Consider the following 19033-nt stretch of genomic DNA (forward strand, 5'->3'; position numbering starts at 1 on the left):
TTTCTCCATAGCTTTGGTGACAGATTACAGCCCTTTCTCCTGCTCTGGAATTGCAATTCAAAATGCCTGTCATCGTGACACCATGACCAGCAGCTCTTAGCTTCTTGTTGGCTTTCTGCCGTCTCTGCCGTGTGTTTGCCTGCTGCTTGTCAGGAATTCGTTTTCATGACACATCTGCAGGCAAACCTTTCCTGGGACTGCTGATCCATTGGCCTTTAATAATGGCCTCTTATTTCAAGGGAAGAGAATTTTACAGAAACTATCTGAAATATCCAAAATCATTACAAGATTATGATACTTACCTCTAAAACAGAGTGTCCAAAAGCCTTTATTTTTGTATTGAAGTGCAGAGTTTTAATGTTCCTGGGCTGGTTTTGCTGCTGGAGGAGGTCATTCTCTGCCAGATTCCTGTCTGTGTACATTGTAACTCAACTTTTTTGGTTCTTATTGAGTCGAGACTGCTGTTCTTGCGTGTGTTACTTAAAAAATACAAGTCCGCAATATAAATTCACCAAATTTATTGTCATCAGTCTTCCATGTGACTGGATACATACATAACTTTCTGACCCTTTTCTGATGGTTGGTGAGTAAATGCCAGCTCACTGGCAGGATCACAAGCTCTTAGTGAAATTTTTTTCAGCTGGTATTGATAGTTGTGTGCTTAAGCCTCTCATACCACAGTGTCATGGTGGTGATCACACTTTAGTAAGTGATCAGACTCCCAACTTCTCTCTTAGAAAGCATCTGGCCTGTCAGGAAATTATGACATTCTTGTGCATCTGTGTGAGTGCCTAAGGGTTGTGTGTCCCATTGATTTGGAAAATTTCTAAGGAGCAGCCTGGGAGGATATCTTTAAAACTTTCCAGGTTGTGTTTACTCAAGGCTGGTCTATTTCTACATACAACAACAAAAAAAAGTGCTAATAAATCTATTCAAGTCCTTAAGTCTCTTTAGCCTGCCTGTTATATAGATAGATCTGTTGGATGTGCCTCTTATTAATTTTCTTCTAACTGTTCTCATGTAGGTAATGAGAGAAGTGATTATGATTTCACGGTCCTGGTGAAACACTTTAGGTCCAGGCATACTCTCTGTGCAGATGAGTGACCAGTGAAATCTGTCCTTTCTTCAAGTTTCCAGCTTGTTATTGCTGGACTTGAACAGATTTGTCTTCCCTATCTCAAATCCATGGTCCCACTGATGAATGTGGATGATTGCAGGGCTAGAGGATGCTAGCTTGTCTCCAGCAGGGGATGTTCATGCTAAAAGAGAGAAGTAGTCCTGGAAACTCCACAGGATACAGCTGAATGACCTGGTTTTTGGTAGAAGATCCTTGTCTGTTGTGGAAACTTATTTCCAAGGTATATTGGATTGTTGTCTGGATATTACTGCAGAGCTCTCAGATATCACTTAGTTACCCAATAAATCTGTCATCTCACCCTGTTAGCCATGAGTAGAAACAAGGACATTTGCTGCTTCAAGCAGCAGCTCCCTGGTGCTGATAAATAACTCTTCTTCCTGGTCTGCTTCCTTTGTCATTGTTGCAGTGAGACAAAAAATATCTGGGACTATGTGAAAGATAAAGACTTGGTGTAACTCTCTTGTTGCTATAACAGAATAATAAAAAGACTTGTGTGGGAGCAATTCATTACTCTTTTCCTTTCAAGCACTTAAAAGAAAAACAGAGCTGAAAATATTTCTTTGGGAGATACTGAAATACCTCATTAGTTCTTTCCTTTTATTGGCTATTGAGGTGACAATTCTGTAACAGGAATGAACGTGAGGATGAATTTTGCTTTGATTTATAGGAATGTGTTAATTTGAGCTGAATAGATCTTTTCAGATCTTAATATTTGTTGTCTGTGAATCTTGTTTTGTAATACATAGTTTCTAGTTTTATTTTAGATAAAGGAATTCTGATGAATAGTATGTTAATTCTTTGCAGTATTGGAGATGTTTTGGGGAAAATGAGTTGCTGAGATTCACAAATCTGTAATTTAACATTTTTTTCATTAAATGGAATAGTGTTTACTGCTTATTTAATATATATAGAATTGCAAGTCAAGGTAAGACAGAAAAGTGTGGAGAAAATAATACATATGTTTAATTAATTAAGTTAACCTTTATTCAAGTCTTTCAATTTCAGTGAGATGACAAGTTTGCCCAATGGAATAGTGAAAATGGTCAGAATAGCTTTATATTAGCCCATTTTCTGAAGTGATCATTAAGTTTTGTGTTGTTCTGCAGCAAATGAATGGTGAGCTTTGTGACTGGAATCTGCAGAAGAGGTAACTCCTGTAGTTTGGTCAAACACTAATAGAAGCTGTATGTTCAAGAAATAGTGACTCTTCCATCATGGAAGAGCTTTTTGTGTTTCTGGGTCACTCAGACCAGACTATTCATGAAGGTGGCTGCTGTTGAAGATACAGCAAATAAACTCATTGCATTGAGAGAGAATCAGGTGTGCACTCCTCTTAGGGGAACAAGATAATGTAGTTTTCTTTTAATATTTTGGAATTCTAAAGGAAAATGTGATTTCATGTAGACTGCAATATTGTAAGCTACTTATATTTTTAATTTAGGCAGTCCAGATCTGGAAGCCAGTCTAGTTCAGGAAAAATGCCTGAACCAGAGGTTGCAGGACTGGGGCCTTACCAGCACTGCTTTTCTTCATGAAAGTCTTGCTGTTTGTAAAGAAAAGTTCCTCACTTGAGAGTCTTCCAGATATTTTTTTGTCTTCAATTTGATCTATAGAGTTCACAGTTACTGTTTGTTTTCACTCTCCAGTAACACTTTCCCTTCATCTTCCCATGTCTGCACCTTTGTAGAATTTAGACTTCAGGTTTTCTGGTGTTGCTCTTGGCTTAGTGTGTTTATTTTAACTGTTCGTAATATTTTTTCTGTTATCTGATAAGATGACAATTTGAACCTTACTAATTTGCTTTTCCCATCAACTTTTTGTATTCTACAAGTACATATGACTCATATATAATTGTTCAAGTACTGACATGTTTGGGGAAAGGACTTAAAGGAAAGAAAGAAGAGCCCGAGAGAGTGCAGATTGGGCTATTAGACCAGGTTGCAGCTGTTTTTTTCAACTTAATTCTGTTTTTTGAGGAAGTGTGGTTAAACATTTTTAAATACAGTAAAAAATATTACTCAGGAAACCAAAACAAATTTGTACGGTTTCTTTTGGTAGACATAAAAATCTATATTTGGATTGTACCTTTGCCTGACTCGTGTTAACTCAATGGAATTTCATCTCTGCTTCACTCACAGTCTCAGTGTCTTTGATTTTTAAAATTGTGGTGCAGATCAATGTTCACCTTATTGTTGAAGAGGAAGGCAGGGCTACAGTAGACAAATATTATAGATGGCAACAATAAAGATTCTTGTCCCTCATTCAGAAAACTCATGGTCTGTTTTCACCTGTACTGCCATTACTGTTACACTGAACCCTGTCAGTTAAAAGAGAGAGGTAGAGGTTTTAGTATTTTTGTATGTTTTTAGTTCCTATGTTAAAAAACGAAAGCAAGTCTAATATCTGGTATTTGGTCATCCTCTTGCTTTATTTTTTCAAATTTTGTTAATTAAAAACCTGTTTCATATTGACTTTGGATACAAATAAAGATCTAGCTTTTCTACGATGTAACAATAAACTTTTGAAAGCTTTAAAATTGTTTCCAGTGAAATTATATTTGGGACACAAGTTCAGGGAAGCAGTGCTTTAAAATAATGTACTTATAACTTTTCTTCTACATCATATAGAGGAAAATATATCATTTTAAAACATGTTAAATATGTTCTACATGAAAGATTTTCCTGTCTTATTAAGTAAAGGAGGGGATTTTTTGGGTGGAAGATTCCATAGTTAAAGATGTAAACCAGCAATTTCTTGGTTCTATAGCACAACATAGTTCAGAGCTGAGATTAGAGAAACCCTGTAGAGTGGCTAATACTTGAGGGCATCCCCAACTAGAAAAGTATGTGAATTTAGGCATGGGAGGAAGGAAGGATCTGCTTTAAATTTAGTGTAGGGTCACTGAATCTTAATGATAGATTAAACAAGGGAGGTGGAATAATGAATAGGGGTATGCAATGTGTAGCACTAATACCAGAAGTCCATGGTTTTCACTGGTTATTTAATGTCTTTTCCCATATGTTTCTGAATAGAGCAGGTTATGGCAGGGATGAGCTAAGGAATAGCTTTGTTAGTGAATTGCTAAATAGACTGAATTCTCTTTCTAAAAATGTATATGTGTATAGGAGAGCTGCTTGTTAATAGTATAATCTGCACTTAAATGCATATACCTTAAGTGTAGCAATATTAATAACTGTATTTGTAATTGATGTGTGTATGTTAATATTCTTCAAACCCACTGGGAAGGTTTGTCTGCAATTCTTTTCCACTGTCAAAGCAGAAATCAGTTTCAAATTACTTCTGAATATTGTCATATGACATAAAAACCCCTAAAGAAGTTTTGATTTGGTGGATGCAATGATGAAATGGAGGAAATACCCAGAAATGTTTTTGTTAGTAGAAATTTGACTGAGAGCTCAGTGAACGTTGTTTTATAGTTTAACTTGAATTCAGAATAACATGAATAGAATACCTATTCAAATACAACCACATCAAAGAATTTATTAAATTCATAGTTACAGTGACTGAGGAAAGATGACACAGTTTACTTTAGAGCTGACTTCCTACAGAGCTTTCACTGTCAAATACCTGATACCAACAACTGAAGTGAACCAAGCAAGTCAGCACCTGAGTTATTGATGAGTTTCTGGAGGGCCCATCTTCTCTTTTTATGGTAGTAATATCAGAGAGTCTTCAGAGAAAATGCACGTTGCATTGAATTTTTACTTTGGGAAATTAATGCAATGCACAAGACATTTTATATCCGTGGCTCATCTTCCTTTTTCTATGCACCTTGTGTGCTGGCCCTAGCAATAAAATAGGAATAAAAGGGCTGCAGGGTGAGTCTGCCCATCTCTCCTTACTAAGCAGCAGGTTTGCTGTGACCTTTAAGTGTAAAAGTGGAGGGAAGAGAGAAGTAAAACACTGGAGTTAGAGGTATTGGAGAATTTCTGTATGTGAAAGTGCTTCCCAACTCTCTGCATGACTGTGTACTTTGCTTCTCAAAGTGGATAGATTGAACTATTTTTCATATAGTGTGTAAATTTGGAAATACTTTATAATTATTGACCAATTTAAAAAATTTGGAACAGATTTTGTGTTTTCTCTAGGAGAAAGAAAATATGGCCTCTCCCAAAAATTTATTTTATTGATTGTCTAGAGAACAAGAAAAAACAGATGAGAAAATACTGATTTTGTGATGTTCTCTTTCTTACACCAAAATGGGTAGGCTTATTGCTTAAAATAAAGATTGCTCTGAAGCAAATGTGGTTTATGCATTTTTTAAGGCTGAAACTGAATCAGTTTCTATTTTGAAATGTAGTTGGGTAGGAGTGGAAGATACTGTTAATCAGTGAAATGTGTTCAGGAGTGTATTTCTTGGAGTCATAATCTGAGATTTGGGAGAGGTGATGGGATTCCTTCTCTCATTGAACCAAAGTGAGAAGAAACTTTTAAATGGGACTTTTTTAGTTGGGATTTGGTTTTTTCCCCTCTTTCCCCCAATATGTATCCAAATGGTGCTCTTGACTGTGATTACAAACAGTGAGAATTGGACCTTTAACTTCCTTCTTCTCCTTACTAGTTCCTAAAATGGCCATTTGTTCTACCATTCATTGTTTTGAGTGATTACTTTTGAAACCCCTGAATATTCCCAAGTAGAGAAGTGACCAAAGACCAATTTATGGATTTATTACACTTGGGCTGTTGCAGACCAGTTACTTTTTAAATGAAGATGAGGATGTTTGACTAGAAATATATCTGCCTAAATTTTTCTTTTGTTCTGAACATGACAGCTGTGAAAATTTAACAGATCTTCTTTCCTCTGCAAGAGTCACATTGACTCTCTCTTTTATTTCCAGTGATGATTCAGATCCTAGAAATAATCTTTAATGTCCTTTTGAGTGGGAGCCTGACTGTATCCACAAGAGTGACTGTGCTGTAACTGAATATATGAATATATGCACAGGTGATGTGGACAGGGTGGGACCAGGCATGGAGATTTTGCCTTACTTCCCAGCTTTAGTTCATATTTTACCTTCACCCAGTGGAGTCAGTATTTTCTGGTAAGTCTGAGAGATGTCAGGATGGACAGAATGTGTATTTAATAGTTGAAATTGTGTTTTCATACCAATTTTGAATAGCTTGGATCAAAGATAATGCTCTTGGCACATATTTAACTTCATGATCAGGAAGTGTCAAGGTATTTGGCAATCTCTGGACATTTCAGGACATAAAATCAACTGGAATCAGGACCTTGGGAGTAAAAATATTAGAAACTGTATTTACCCTTCTTGTTGCAACTGAATGTTTTGCCTGTTGATGGTGGTGTGGTGATGGATGCCTGAGGAGCAGGTGCCTGTTGTCTTTCATCATGTGCATAGAGGTCAGGTACAAGTTGGCTCATTTAGGTAGCTAAGAAGTGGCTCAAATGACCATTCCTACTGAATGAAAAACAAGCTAGGACTTCAAAATGTGTCTTTTCTGTGTCACTGCATGTCAAACAATCAAACAAGGAAACAAACTTCAGGTATTATCAGCATTTTTATTTTGTTAGTAGAAGTGTTTAAGGCATTTTCAAATAAATTTGTAAAATTGTTTTGGCAGTAAGTCTTTGTTGTTTGATCTCTTTTAACCCTAATCACATCTTCCTTTCAATCTCTAATGTCACAGCTAGCTCACACTCTTAGTTCTTTCATACCCCATTTCAAACTCATGCTTGTGTGCTGCTAAAATGATTTTTTTAAAATACTCATGTCTCTTGCCCCAATTTCTTAAGAATGTGTTTTCCCTTCTCCTTCTATAGGAATTTGTTTCTTCTTTTAACCTTCTATTAAAAAAATCAAAGGGTCATGCAGTTTAAAGTTCAGAGGGGATTATCACAATTAGGTCTCCTAGGCACTACAAGCAATGAATAATAATAATTATGTGAGCTGAACCTTTGCACAGTGCAGGCCATATAGCAGCACCCTGGAACTTCAGCATCAAGTTTAGAAGATTGTACCTTGCATTTAGCAATAATCCTGCCCTAGAAGGATAACTGATTTTAGGGATTTAAAGGTGGAGATCTGCAAAGGGGTTTCTTTATTTTACAGAATTAAAACATGCATCTATGCTGGCAGAAAACTGAGGCATTGAGAACGAAACCCACATTTTAAAGACAGCCAGACAGCTGTATATAGAATTTTAATATAGTGTATAATATAACTTTGTGTATGTATGTAACATTTGCCACCTTAACATCAACCCATGAAAAGGCTGATCCAAAGCAGTGGCAAAAAGTAGCATCTGGTAACTGGAAGAGAGCTCAGATTAATTCTCAAAATTATCTGGACAGGAAGCTGAGATTGGAAAAATATCTTGCTAAGTATTTGAGGGAACATCTCATGCTTGGGGCACCCATGTGTTCAGATTATGTTTAAGTATGTACATATATACACATATTTAGGTATATACATATACACACACACAGACGTATACACACACACATATATATGTATTGCATGAGGCAATCAGAAGTTCACAAATCAGAAAATTCAGTAAAGTTTAGCTGTAGCCTTGCTTTTATTTTGTTTCAAAATTTTCATGTTTTAACCAAAATTATACTAGTATTGCCTAATGAGCCATTTTATTGTAGGTTGCAATGGTGAGATACACACTTGGCACAGATCCATTAGAAAAGGTCATATTACATCCAAGATGGGTTGGTTTAAAGTAGGATTAAAATATGAGCTCAAATTAATGAAACAGGAGATAATGAAGTATGAATAATGGTGAAATCTATGAAAATAATTTATTCACAATATTATTTCTATTGCTGAAAGGAAGCTGCCAGACATTTCTTTGCAAAAACCTATAAAGTGTAATGAAGCTTATTACACTTAATGAATTTTTAAATAAACTGGTCATTCCCAAACTGGATGAACTTCTGATAACTCCTGATTGACAAAAATTTCAAAAATTTTCTGAATAAGTGTTACAGCTCAGAAATACAGTTGCTCAGTGAGGCTGTGAAGTGAGTAGGTGGTGTCATGGAAGGTGTGTCCCAGCTGTAGGGCAAGAGGACAGAGCACTAAGGAAAAAAAAGTTTATTTTCTGAATTTAGGACATTTAAAGTTTGCCAGATCTGAGTTAATTGGAACAATTTCACCAAGCTTTTTAATGAAGATACTGGCCCAGTATTTACTGAGTGCTACAGTACAATGCAACCCATTTTTGATGTAGTTTAAACTGTATTTATTTGGATTCAAGCACTGTTCCATACACTTTAAAGTTGGATGCATTAGTGGCATTTCTTTGCATGAAATATGTTTAATTTTAATGGCAACAAAAACTTGGTATAAAATTTCCTACTGGTTGTGTGTGTGTTTGTGTGTGTGTTTTACTCACTGATGAATTCTGCTTTGTATGTGGCTGGTGTACAATGGACATTCAGGTTCTCTTAAGGCCCTTTGGGAAGGCCTGAAATTGCATATGGCTTTTAATTTGAAAATTAAATAGTCCTGAGAGGGAGGAGAACCCTGCTTTCATGAGCTGTGTATGTTTTGGTGCTTTTATTTGTTTCTGTTTTACTTGTTAGAATAAGCAAGTAATGTAATTTGGACATTGAATTAAAATCAATTATGTTAGAATAGAATGCATTTCTATTCTGCATTAAAGAAGAAACAAGGTTTCTAGGCTTTAGCCTAGTAAGTGGGAAAACTTAATAAATGCAGATCTCAATATTTTCAGAGATATTAAAAGTAAAAATAGTAATTTAAAGGAAGAGATATGGAATAAAAAATTAATTTGGAAATGTATTTTAGTAAAACACACAGTGGAGTTCCTGTGGATTTTATAAAAGTGCTGAATCATGACTGACTTTTGGCTGATAGGCTTGGGCAGGTGATGGGTTTCTTTGCATTCAGTATAGATTTTAAATATTTACATTGGAAGTGTATTTTTTTCCTTTAGATTACATCAGAATGAATTGAATATGTGTAAATGTAAATAGCATAGTGAGTCTTCCTTAGAGACTTTCAGTGGTATAAAATTTGTGAGAAGCAGATGCTGTTATTTAAAAATACCCCAACCCTGACATCTTAATTCATTAATTGGAAGCATTCTGTAATTTAAACTTCAGTCAGCTGCTAGAAGGAGAGGCAGGTTATAATTTGATGTCTTTAGAATTGCGGTATTATTTCTAAAGTAAAACTTACACTAAAATTAAAATTTGATAATTTAAATAGCCTTTGGTTTTTTATGTTGTAGTATAGTTTGTTGTATTATGTATTGGAAAGATAAGAACACAAGCAAAATTGTGAGTGGAGCTGACTTAGAACCTTTCCCTTAAATGAGTCTTGGGCAGAGTAACCTGAGAGTTCTGGTTTGGGTGTTAGTGGTGGCTCACACAGTGCACTGCTTTAGTGTATGTGAATATATCCCACCTGTGGGGAGCTAGCTAAAAATTGCTTTTAAAGTTAAGAAATTCAGTTTCTCCTTTGGCTCGTGATATCCTCTTCCTGATAAAATGTAAAATCCTTTTTCTCTGCCACGAGAACATTTGAAATATGGATTACTTGTTTTGGTTGGTCATTTTCCCTCCTCACTTCTCCACTTTGTGTCTTGGGCTCTTCTGTTACTGTGGACCAAATCTATTGCAGTCCATTGTGGCAGAGGTGCTGATTCAGAAATTCCTTCTCTCTAGTTTTGCATCTCTGTATTTTCAATAATTCTCACTAGTCCACAATTAACTGAAATCGCCCTTTTTTCTAACCAATTTTTGCTCATATCTGTTGATAACATCACTGTCTTTTCAAATTCACCATAATATCACCTTTGATGCTTCTCCATGCTTAAAAACTTGGTTGATTCTGCCCCTGCTTCCCATCTATTCCTGCCAGATTCCCAGTGCTCTTTTCTATCTGTTGGAATTTTGCCTGGCAGAGATGTTAAAGGCTTTAATTTATAATCTTTAAGCCTACCACTTCAGCTGAGTTTGCCTCCTTTCTTTCCATCTTTCTTCACCAGAATGCTTCTGCTTACTTTGGAGTTCTTCCTGGCACTGCCCCATCCATATCATTGCTGTCCCCTAAAAATTTTGGTTACTTTTCTGGACTTCTTCTCTGTTACAACGTCAAAGTCAAGATTTCTGCTGTACCATCACTGCCCCATGCAACCTTGGACTGTCTGCATCTGATCTCATTTCCCTGCATCCCCCAACTCACATTCCACATTCCTCACAGTCCTCTGACTTTATTGCTCCTTTTGTCTGCCTTTCATGCACTCATTTTTGCACTGTCTTTCATGCTGCCTATGTGCCTGGAACAGTCTTTAGCATCTCAGCCAATTTACAGCTTTGCATAAATTATATTTAATAATAAGACTAACAAAAGTTCATTATGTACATTATTTCACTTAACTTTGTACCTGCATAAGCTGAAAACAGCCTGAGGGAAACTACTGTTAAACTTTGTTGTGATTTGTTGTGATTCAAAGATACAGATTCAGGCATGACAGTTCTTTGATGATTCAGCATGAATTTAATTTTTTTTCATCATTCAGTAACTGTTAGGTCTTTGTTTTTTGAGAGTAGGTATCAAATTTTTCTAATTCAGAGATGAGAAAGTAGCTACTTATTCCTGCTGAGTGCAATCACCAGAAGGTCCTTGTCATCACAGAACCTGGTACAGACTTTTTTCCCTGTGGTACATTTTGCTTCACTTTATCCTTACTAATATGAATGTGGCAGGATTTTGAATGTTGGATTAGCTTCATATCTGCAAACAAAGTGTATCTTTTGTGTTTAACCTTACTTGCAAAGCAACATGTGTATCTGTTTAAAGAAACCAGTGAAAGATGGGAAGGTAACACTCTGGGAAGTTTTCTGAGTATGTTTGCGTATGTTTGCTACTTTTGTGAAAGATGGGAAGGTAACACTCTGCCTCTGTCTGGGAAGTTTTCTGAGTATGTTTGCTACTTTGACATACATGTTTTCTTAAAATATTAGAAGTTATTTAATATTTTAACTCCCTCCTAAAACTAGAGGAAATGAGCTGAAGGTAAAACTTCGCATGGTTTCCCAGCATCAATGTATAACTGCAAGGCAGGGCATTATGCAGGAAATATACATCATTTTCCAAGTAAAACTGCATCTGAAATATATGGGCTATTTTATTCATTTTTTTTTGTTTGTTTGTTTGGAGGTTTTTTTTGGGGCTTTTTTTTTTTTTTTTTTTGGTTTTTTTTGGGGCTCTTTTTTTTTTTTTTTTTAATGGTTGTATTGATACTGTTTACAGCTGAGTAGTGAAACCAAATAGATGTGCCTTTAATTTGTTTTTAAATGATCTCTTATATTCTGGAGATGATAATCTGAAGGGTGGCTGCCATAGTAATGTGCCAGTCACCATGGCATCTGAGCATTATGAAAAGACATTCTGGGCTGCACAAAGACAATGCCACCAATTTGTATTTCAGTCTGATCAAAAGTGCAGGACCAAAAAGTTTGCCAATAAATGTAGCTCAGTGGATGGCACTGCAATTTAGAGTTTGCTTTACACAGTAAAGATTTTGGTCCTCCTGTCAATACCAAGTGAATTTATCAGTAAAATCCTTAGCACAGACTTTGTCCATTTACTGGGCTAACTTTTTTCAGTTGCGTGAAGAGTGTGGCTGTAGATTTTTATTGGCCCAGTGTAGGAGCAGTTCACAGTTCTGCTTTATAGAAATCTTTAGAACTTTTTCCTGCTCATGGAGTTTTTCACTTTAAACTGAAATTAAGTCAGTTAATGAAGAAAAGGGATTTTCTATACTCAGTTGATAAATATTATAATCTCTTAAACATTTTACAGTCTGCTTTCATAAATTAGGTAATTTAATGAAGAAAAGGGGTTTTCTACACTCAATCGGTAAATATTCTAATCTCTTAAACATTTTACAGTCTGCTTTCATAAATTAGGTAATTTAATGAAGAAAAGGGGTTTTCTACACTCAATTGGTAAATATTCTAATCTCTAAAACATTTTACAGCCTGCTTTCGTAACAGTGTTCTAATTATCAAAGAAACCAAAAATCAAATCATTATTTAAAAGCAAGCTTATTTTATCTTAAATAATTGATTGTGGCTTGTTGTTTGAAAGAGGACTACTTTGGCATGAATTCCAAATCCAGTTATGATCTTAACTCAAGCAGTTTGTTTAATCAAACATTACTCTAATCAGTCTTACATGGTCCCCTACCCAGCCAGGCCTGCCTAAAACAACTGGTTTATTCTGCGACGAGTTGCTCAACAGATGTCATTCTGCTAGAATAATGCAGCAGAATACTTGTGCCTTGGCTAAAATTGCTTCAACTTTGATCACTTTTGTCCAGCACATCAGTCTGGCATTGTGCTTTATACCAACATAACACTTTACCCCAAGCATGCCTTTCAAGCTTAGAATAGCAGAGGAATGTTATTGAATTCAGTGCAGTTACAGATGAGTTAATGAAAGAAGGGAAATACTGTTTTTTTCATAATGCCTTTCTGTTGTGCTTTGGAATTAAAAGGGAATTTGAGGAATGTGACTTCCGAGTTATTTATTTTTACTTCTGAAGGCTTTTTGAAAACAATATTATGTAGTCCTATTGACCCCATGTTTCTGTAAATAAGTTTCACTTGTTATTTAAAAATAGTGCACTTTAGAGTTTTATATTGTGAAAATAATACTATTTCTGGTGTGTAGCTGGAAAATAAATATTTCACAGGGACAGTTTATGCTGGTTTTTAATGCCAGAAAATGAAACCAGCAAGAACTGTGTCCTTGTGATCACACAGGTCAGGACTGTTACATTTTGGGTTGTTGTGGGGCAGTATGAAGGAACATTTCTTTACAAAGCCACCAAGGAAACTCTGAGGAAGCACTAAAATGAAGTCCACTTGAATTGCTAATAGATACTTCAGTATTCTGTGTCTTAAAGACTCAAAGTTCTTGTTTCAATTTTTTTAGTTAAAATATAGTTGTAATTTTTTTTTAATTGAAGCATAGTTCCCAGGTCAGTCTCCCTACAAAACCTCCTGAACAAAACTAATATTAACATAAAGGTTATCATGTGTACATGTAATTTACCAGTTTTAGAAAAAAATGAGAGATATCTTAATGATTCTAAAACACTGACCTGTGCAGAATATTTATATTCAGAAAGCTTTAAACTGATGGTATTGAAATTTTTATCTGCGTAGCCTATGCATGAAATCTGTCCAGAAATTAGACAAAGCTTCACAGTTTTTCCTAAGGGGCACTTTATTAGCATGAAATAACTGCTAGTACTAAAAATAATGAGAAAAAAACAACAATAATTGAAGGGAAGATCTGAAAATACAGTAATAGCACCTGTAGTTTGTGTTGGATCTCAATATGCCCTGAATTGTTTGCAGTTGTGGGTATTTTTTGACAAACTCGTGACTGTGCCGTTAAGAATTTTTTGAATAATATGGCCCAAATCAACATTTGTGAGGAAGACTATGTGTGGAAATCCCTGCCTTTTCCTCACCCTTCTTAGGATCTTTATAGTGATTAGAACAATTGTTTCACTGTTTAATGTCTGCACACGAATTCTTCATCCATTTATTGTTGTGCAGAATTTAAAAGAAAGAATCCATGGAGCATTTGTGTCTAAAGATGATCCAGGGAAAGAGTTTTGATGTTATTTCATTATGCAAAAATATTTTAGATGAAAATCTATTGCCAGATGTTTCATATACATCATGTACTAAAAATAAATGACAAATTTTAGAGCATATGAACTTTCCATATGTTTATATTACTTTACCTTGGAGTCAAACCTCAACTGTGCTTCAGTGCTGAAGATATGTCAAGTACTGATTAATAGGTAGGATCAAATGATATAAAAAAACCTCTCTTACTGTATTATCTTCCTGAGAATGGTACTGTAGAATCATCTTTCATTCATTACTGGAATATGAAAGCTTTAGCTAAATGGATTATGTTAGCATTTATAATCTTGGAAAATTTCAGCTTTCTTTCTGATTGTTGCAAACTATTTTTCTGTTCAGAAAAATTGTTAACTCAGGGTAAGTGCAGTAGACTGCAGGCAGGGTGCTAGCTCAAAGATCTTTTCCTGCTGACAGCTATAATATAATAAATTTAATTCCTTTCAGTTCACAGAAATTTTAGTAATTCTCATAGCAGAAGTTAGAACACAATTAATTGCTGTTTGTTTCCTGTTGACAAGTGAACAAGTGAAAATCTAAAGGCATCAAAGGACAGCTTTTGGAGTAGCCTTGTCATTTGCTTTAAGTCAAATATTATCCATCTGCCTTAATATCTTTTGGTTTAATGGGTTCTTGTGTTTGTTAGTGTTGGACTGTGCAGCCTTCTTGGAGCTGAGGCCAGGATGCAGAATTGAGACTTGCTCAGATATTATGCCTAGAGAATATTATTTATAAGTATCAAACCTTATTTTTATCTCTTTGAGAATGTTTTTCTGGATGCAATATAGGTTGTTGGGATCTGTCCAGACCTTTGAAAATGTGGGAGTACCTTGTATTCTCATGTAGGGATTTTATAAAAGGTAAACCAAAAATAAACCAGCTTGGTTGGGGCTCTGAGCAAGCTGGTGTAGTGGAAGGTGTCTCTGCCCAGAGCAGGGGGTGAGTTAGAGGATCTTTAAAATTCCTTCCACCCCAGACCATTCTGGGATTCCTGTGAAAGCCACGATGGCTCACTGGAGTATTTTATTGTTCACAGCTGTGGTCCTGCTGGGCAATATTTACAATGTTTGTGCAGTCATTGTGTTCAGGTGTAAGACATTATTAAGAATTTAAGATACCACTCTCTGTCCTAAGTACCAAAATACTTCTTTCTGTGATTTAAATAATTGTTTATCACAAATTCTCTGATAAAACCTGCCTGCTTTTATATCTGTGGTAATGTTTTCATGGAAAGAGTTTTATAATTCTTGTATTTTGTAGTATTCTTTCTTTATTAAAAATTTTCAACCCTTTCTTCTTTTTTCCCTCCCTCCCTTCTTTCTGTTAACCATCATGTGAAATAATTAAGAGTAGCAACTTCTAATTTAATAGCATGAGGAAAGGGTTGATGTAAAGATGTACTACTTAGCATTTTGTTTAAAAATATTTGAAATGTGTTGTCTTAATTGAAAATGTGCTTATTAATTTTTTCAGGTTTAATATACTAAATTTTATTTTTGGAACCCATTTAAGAAACTTAGGCAAAACTCATTATATTTCTCATTTGATAAGCTCTTCACCTAGTATTTTCAGGTGAAAATTAACTAGCAAAACATACAGCTGAATATTTGTTATTACCTTCTGCTTCCCTTAACTTTTTCCATTACTTTGTAATACTTTTTGCTTGGAAATTTTGTGTTATGATTTATTTTTTGCATGTTTAAGATGCTGAAGTAATAATGGAACATTTTGAATGGTAATTCTTAGATCTTAATTTTTTTTTTTTTCAACTCAGTTTCTTCAGCTGCTTTTGGCTGAGTAAACCTGCTGACCATATTTGAATCTAAGAGCGTTGGAAGAATCAGTTTTACAATAACCAGGAAAAATAAAAAGCTTGGTGATATGATGAAAACAAAGCCCTTTGGCTGCCTTTTTTAGAGCAAGTTCTGATTTATTTTTATTTTTTTCCAGGTGAAGCGGAATGTGTATGACCTGACCAGTATCCCTGTCCGTCACCAGCTGTGGGAGGGTTGGCCTTCTTCTGCCACAGATGACTCAGTGAGTTCCTTGGCTTCTCATCTCATTCCTGCCTACAAAAGGCTGATTTTACATGGATTTTTCATTGGAATCACTCAGTAGCATTTAGTGTCTCTTATGCAGTACTTTAACATCACACACATTCAGAGTTGTGGTGTGGAGAATACAAATGCTCAAGGTTTGGATGCCTGCAGCTCAGGGAAATGATTCCTGTGTATCAGATTCAGTGCATGTTTCATGTGTCATGTTTTATCTCAGACATTCTAGACTGAAGCAAGGCTGCACAACATTTTGGAAGTTGAAATCTATTGGATGATTGAACTTCAGGCAAAAAACCCTGATTTTTGTGTACGCTCTGAGTGCACAGCTAGGTATTTTTAGTACATTAGCTCACCCAGTTCGTGCTCAAGCCTCTGCCTGGCTTCAGAGCAGAAGTTGTTCTGGCTGAAATCAGTGAGGGGTCACCACCAGTGACAGAATCCACTGACTCAGGATTGCCCACAAATTCATGAAATTGTGGGACTTACCTGCAGTATCCCATTAAATATCAGACTTGCTTCCTTGCATCCTTACAATGTGTTTTACAGCAAGTCTTTCAGTTTCCTTCTGCAGGTATGTTCCCAGTGCCAGCTAGTGAGGTCTACCTTTCTTTAGAGAAAAACCCAACCAGTCCACTAAAAAAGTGCCTAAAAGGGTGAAATAATTATGTAGTTATGTTGTATGTAAATTTTGTGACCTGAGAAAAATGTAGAAAAATCAAGTTTTTTATTGAACCTGAATGTTCTACGAAGTGAAAATGGATTTGGAGTTTGCTTTCTTTCACATTGCCATTATCTACCTTGCATTACTTCCCTGTCTATTTCTGCTCTCTTCTTGTAAAGGGAGAATTGCTGTTTGAATATGACTGCTCATTTTTTTTGCTCTGGGAAAAGGATTTATGCCAATTTAAAAAAAAAAACACAAAAGGCAAAAGCTGTCTGAATTTCCAGTGTACTTGAAAAATGTATCTGTGGTGGTGTTTGCAGAAACAGTATTTAAGTTTGAGAAAGGTGGGTAAATCTCAGTCCATGTATTCAAGGGCATATTTGAGCTGTTAGATGTAAGATCTGAAATAACAGAATGGTGTCATGTGGTAATTACAGGCTTTGAAATGTGGATCCATTTTAGCATTTTATTAGTTTACATTAGCCCAAAAAAGAATTGGAAACTCAACACTTCTAATCTGTTTTCCCACAGCTGTTAAGTTTTCATGTATTTTCCCCCTCCTTTTCTTCTGAGTAGGATACCTCACATATGTAAAACTCATTAATCTACTTTAAGTCTTTTTTTACAAGTGACATTGTTGCAGGTGAATTTTTCCCCTTTTCATCTTTAATGAAATTGGTGAATGTTGAGTCATCTGCTCTGAAGCAGACGAGTCCTCAAAGCTCACTGCTCGAATCTGGTGGTGCTGGAAGTTGTCAGCTGTGTAAACAGACTGGAGTGTGTTGCCAACAAAAATACAATTAATTTCTGCCTAAAATTAGAGGCTGTATCGTACTATTTATAAAGATTTAATGATAGCAATGACTATCTATGCTCCTGTGATCTGAACTTTTTTCCTCACAAATTAAAAATATTTTGTAATAATTACTTGAGTAATTAATGATGATCTCTTGAGTTCAGTGGCAAATTTTTAAGATCACTTTTTCCATCATGAGTTTTTTATTTGCTGTCTTGTAGGGTACCCCATTGCAATTAAGGAGTTAAAGAAAGACTTGATTAAAATACTTTTTCATTTGCATGTTATGCAGCATAAGAAATACTTTGTAATACCACAGGAGGTTTTTTCAGTGCAGTTCTCGTTAACCTTTGGCTTAGCAAACAGGACAACTAAATAGACTTGGCATAATTGGATTCCTGTATCATCTTGAGTCTCTTATGAACCTGCCAGACTACAGTCTTCTGACATTATCAGGAAATTTAGTGGAGTCAATAGTAATTTAAAACATTGTTGCTTCATCTCCCTTCAGAGTTAAGATATGTTCTCTGCTTGTACTACCTAATGGAATATGGGATACTGTATGAATTGTCAATAACTCTTGCAGATCTTTCTCACACTTTCACCAGGGGAATGGGTATCAAAACCTCCCCATGCAGGAGAATGTTTTTGTGCTGTGACACTTTGATTGTGGGAAACAAGGCGTGTACAGGCCGTGCAAATCTCATTTCACCGTTCAGCAAGGACAAGTTTTAGCTTTTATTGAGCCTGAATAACTTTAATGTCACAAATGATATCTGTTCTGCTCATTAAAGTTCAAGGTAAATGGATGAGTTTTAACTCATTCTCTTTTTTTTAAATGGGTTTATGTAAGTAAAACTTAAATATATTCAAAATGTTAACTATCTATTTTTGAGCACATAGAGTCAAGTGATTCAGTGAAGTCTTGAAAATAATCCTAGCAAATAAAAAGCCATAATTTTAATTTACTTTAAATACATTCACAGTATGTTCTCAATTTTTATTTTGGGTTTTGTAACAATCTTAGCATTTCAGAGTTTGAAAGATGAGAGCTATGCCAGAATAATTTAGTAAAATTTCTAAAATTTATTCTTTTTTTTTTCCTGCTCTATTGGCCAAACTTCTAGACTTCCGCTGGTAATTACCACTAGAGTCAAGTGGAATGAGCAATTTTTAAATATGTGATCACTGTAAAAAAAAAATCTCAGATCAGCTGTAGGTGATGTTTTAGTTACAGGTTTTACATGGAAGCATTGTGATTTTATTTATATGTATGGGTGACTTTTTGGGTGTTAGTTTTATATGTGTATGTTAGAGGTAAAACTCTTTTTTCCCCCATGAGGTCACTGGGTATTGGTTTATTTCAGTAGAACGAGTTGTTTGTGATGTTTCAGTGGTTTTTTGGTAGCACAGAACAGCACCCAGTAGAGGAAGAAGGAGACAGGTTGCTTTCTTGCTGCTTTTTGTTCTTGGTATTTAAGCTACGGGTTGTTTTCTGAATTGGTTCATTGTTTTAAGTCATTTCAGCACAGCAGTGAGAAATCCTGCTTTGTTGTAAGTAACAGTGAGCTTGTCAAAATGGAACGTATTTCTGCATCAAAAAGATGCAAAAGTTCTAGGGTGAGGTTTGAGGGGGGGGAAGGGGAGAGAGGCAAAGCCACAAGATGGAGTGTCTGATGTTGTAACTGTG

The 19033-nt window shown here is 35.5% G+C and overlaps 1 protein-coding gene across 1 annotated transcript in view; it reads left to right on the forward strand.

Moving 5' to 3' along the window:
* FAF1 (Fas associated factor 1) overlaps positions 1-19033 on the forward strand; it is a 152780-nt gene that overhangs the window by 64501 nt on the left and 69246 nt on the right. Inside the window, exon 8 of the mRNA XM_041421439.1 lies at positions 15777-15863. Within this exon, the coding sequence (XP_041277373.1) occupies positions 15777-15863 (87 nt within the window). The remainder of the gene's footprint in view (positions 1-15776; positions 15864-19033) is intronic.

This window comes from Onychostruthus taczanowskii, unplaced genomic scaffold (assembly GCF_017590055.1).
Source record: "Onychostruthus taczanowskii isolate IOZ18803 unplaced genomic scaffold, ASM1759005v1 scaffold7, whole genome shotgun sequence".
NCBI classification, from domain to species: domain Eukaryota; kingdom Metazoa; phylum Chordata; class Aves; order Passeriformes; family Passeridae; genus Onychostruthus; species Onychostruthus taczanowskii.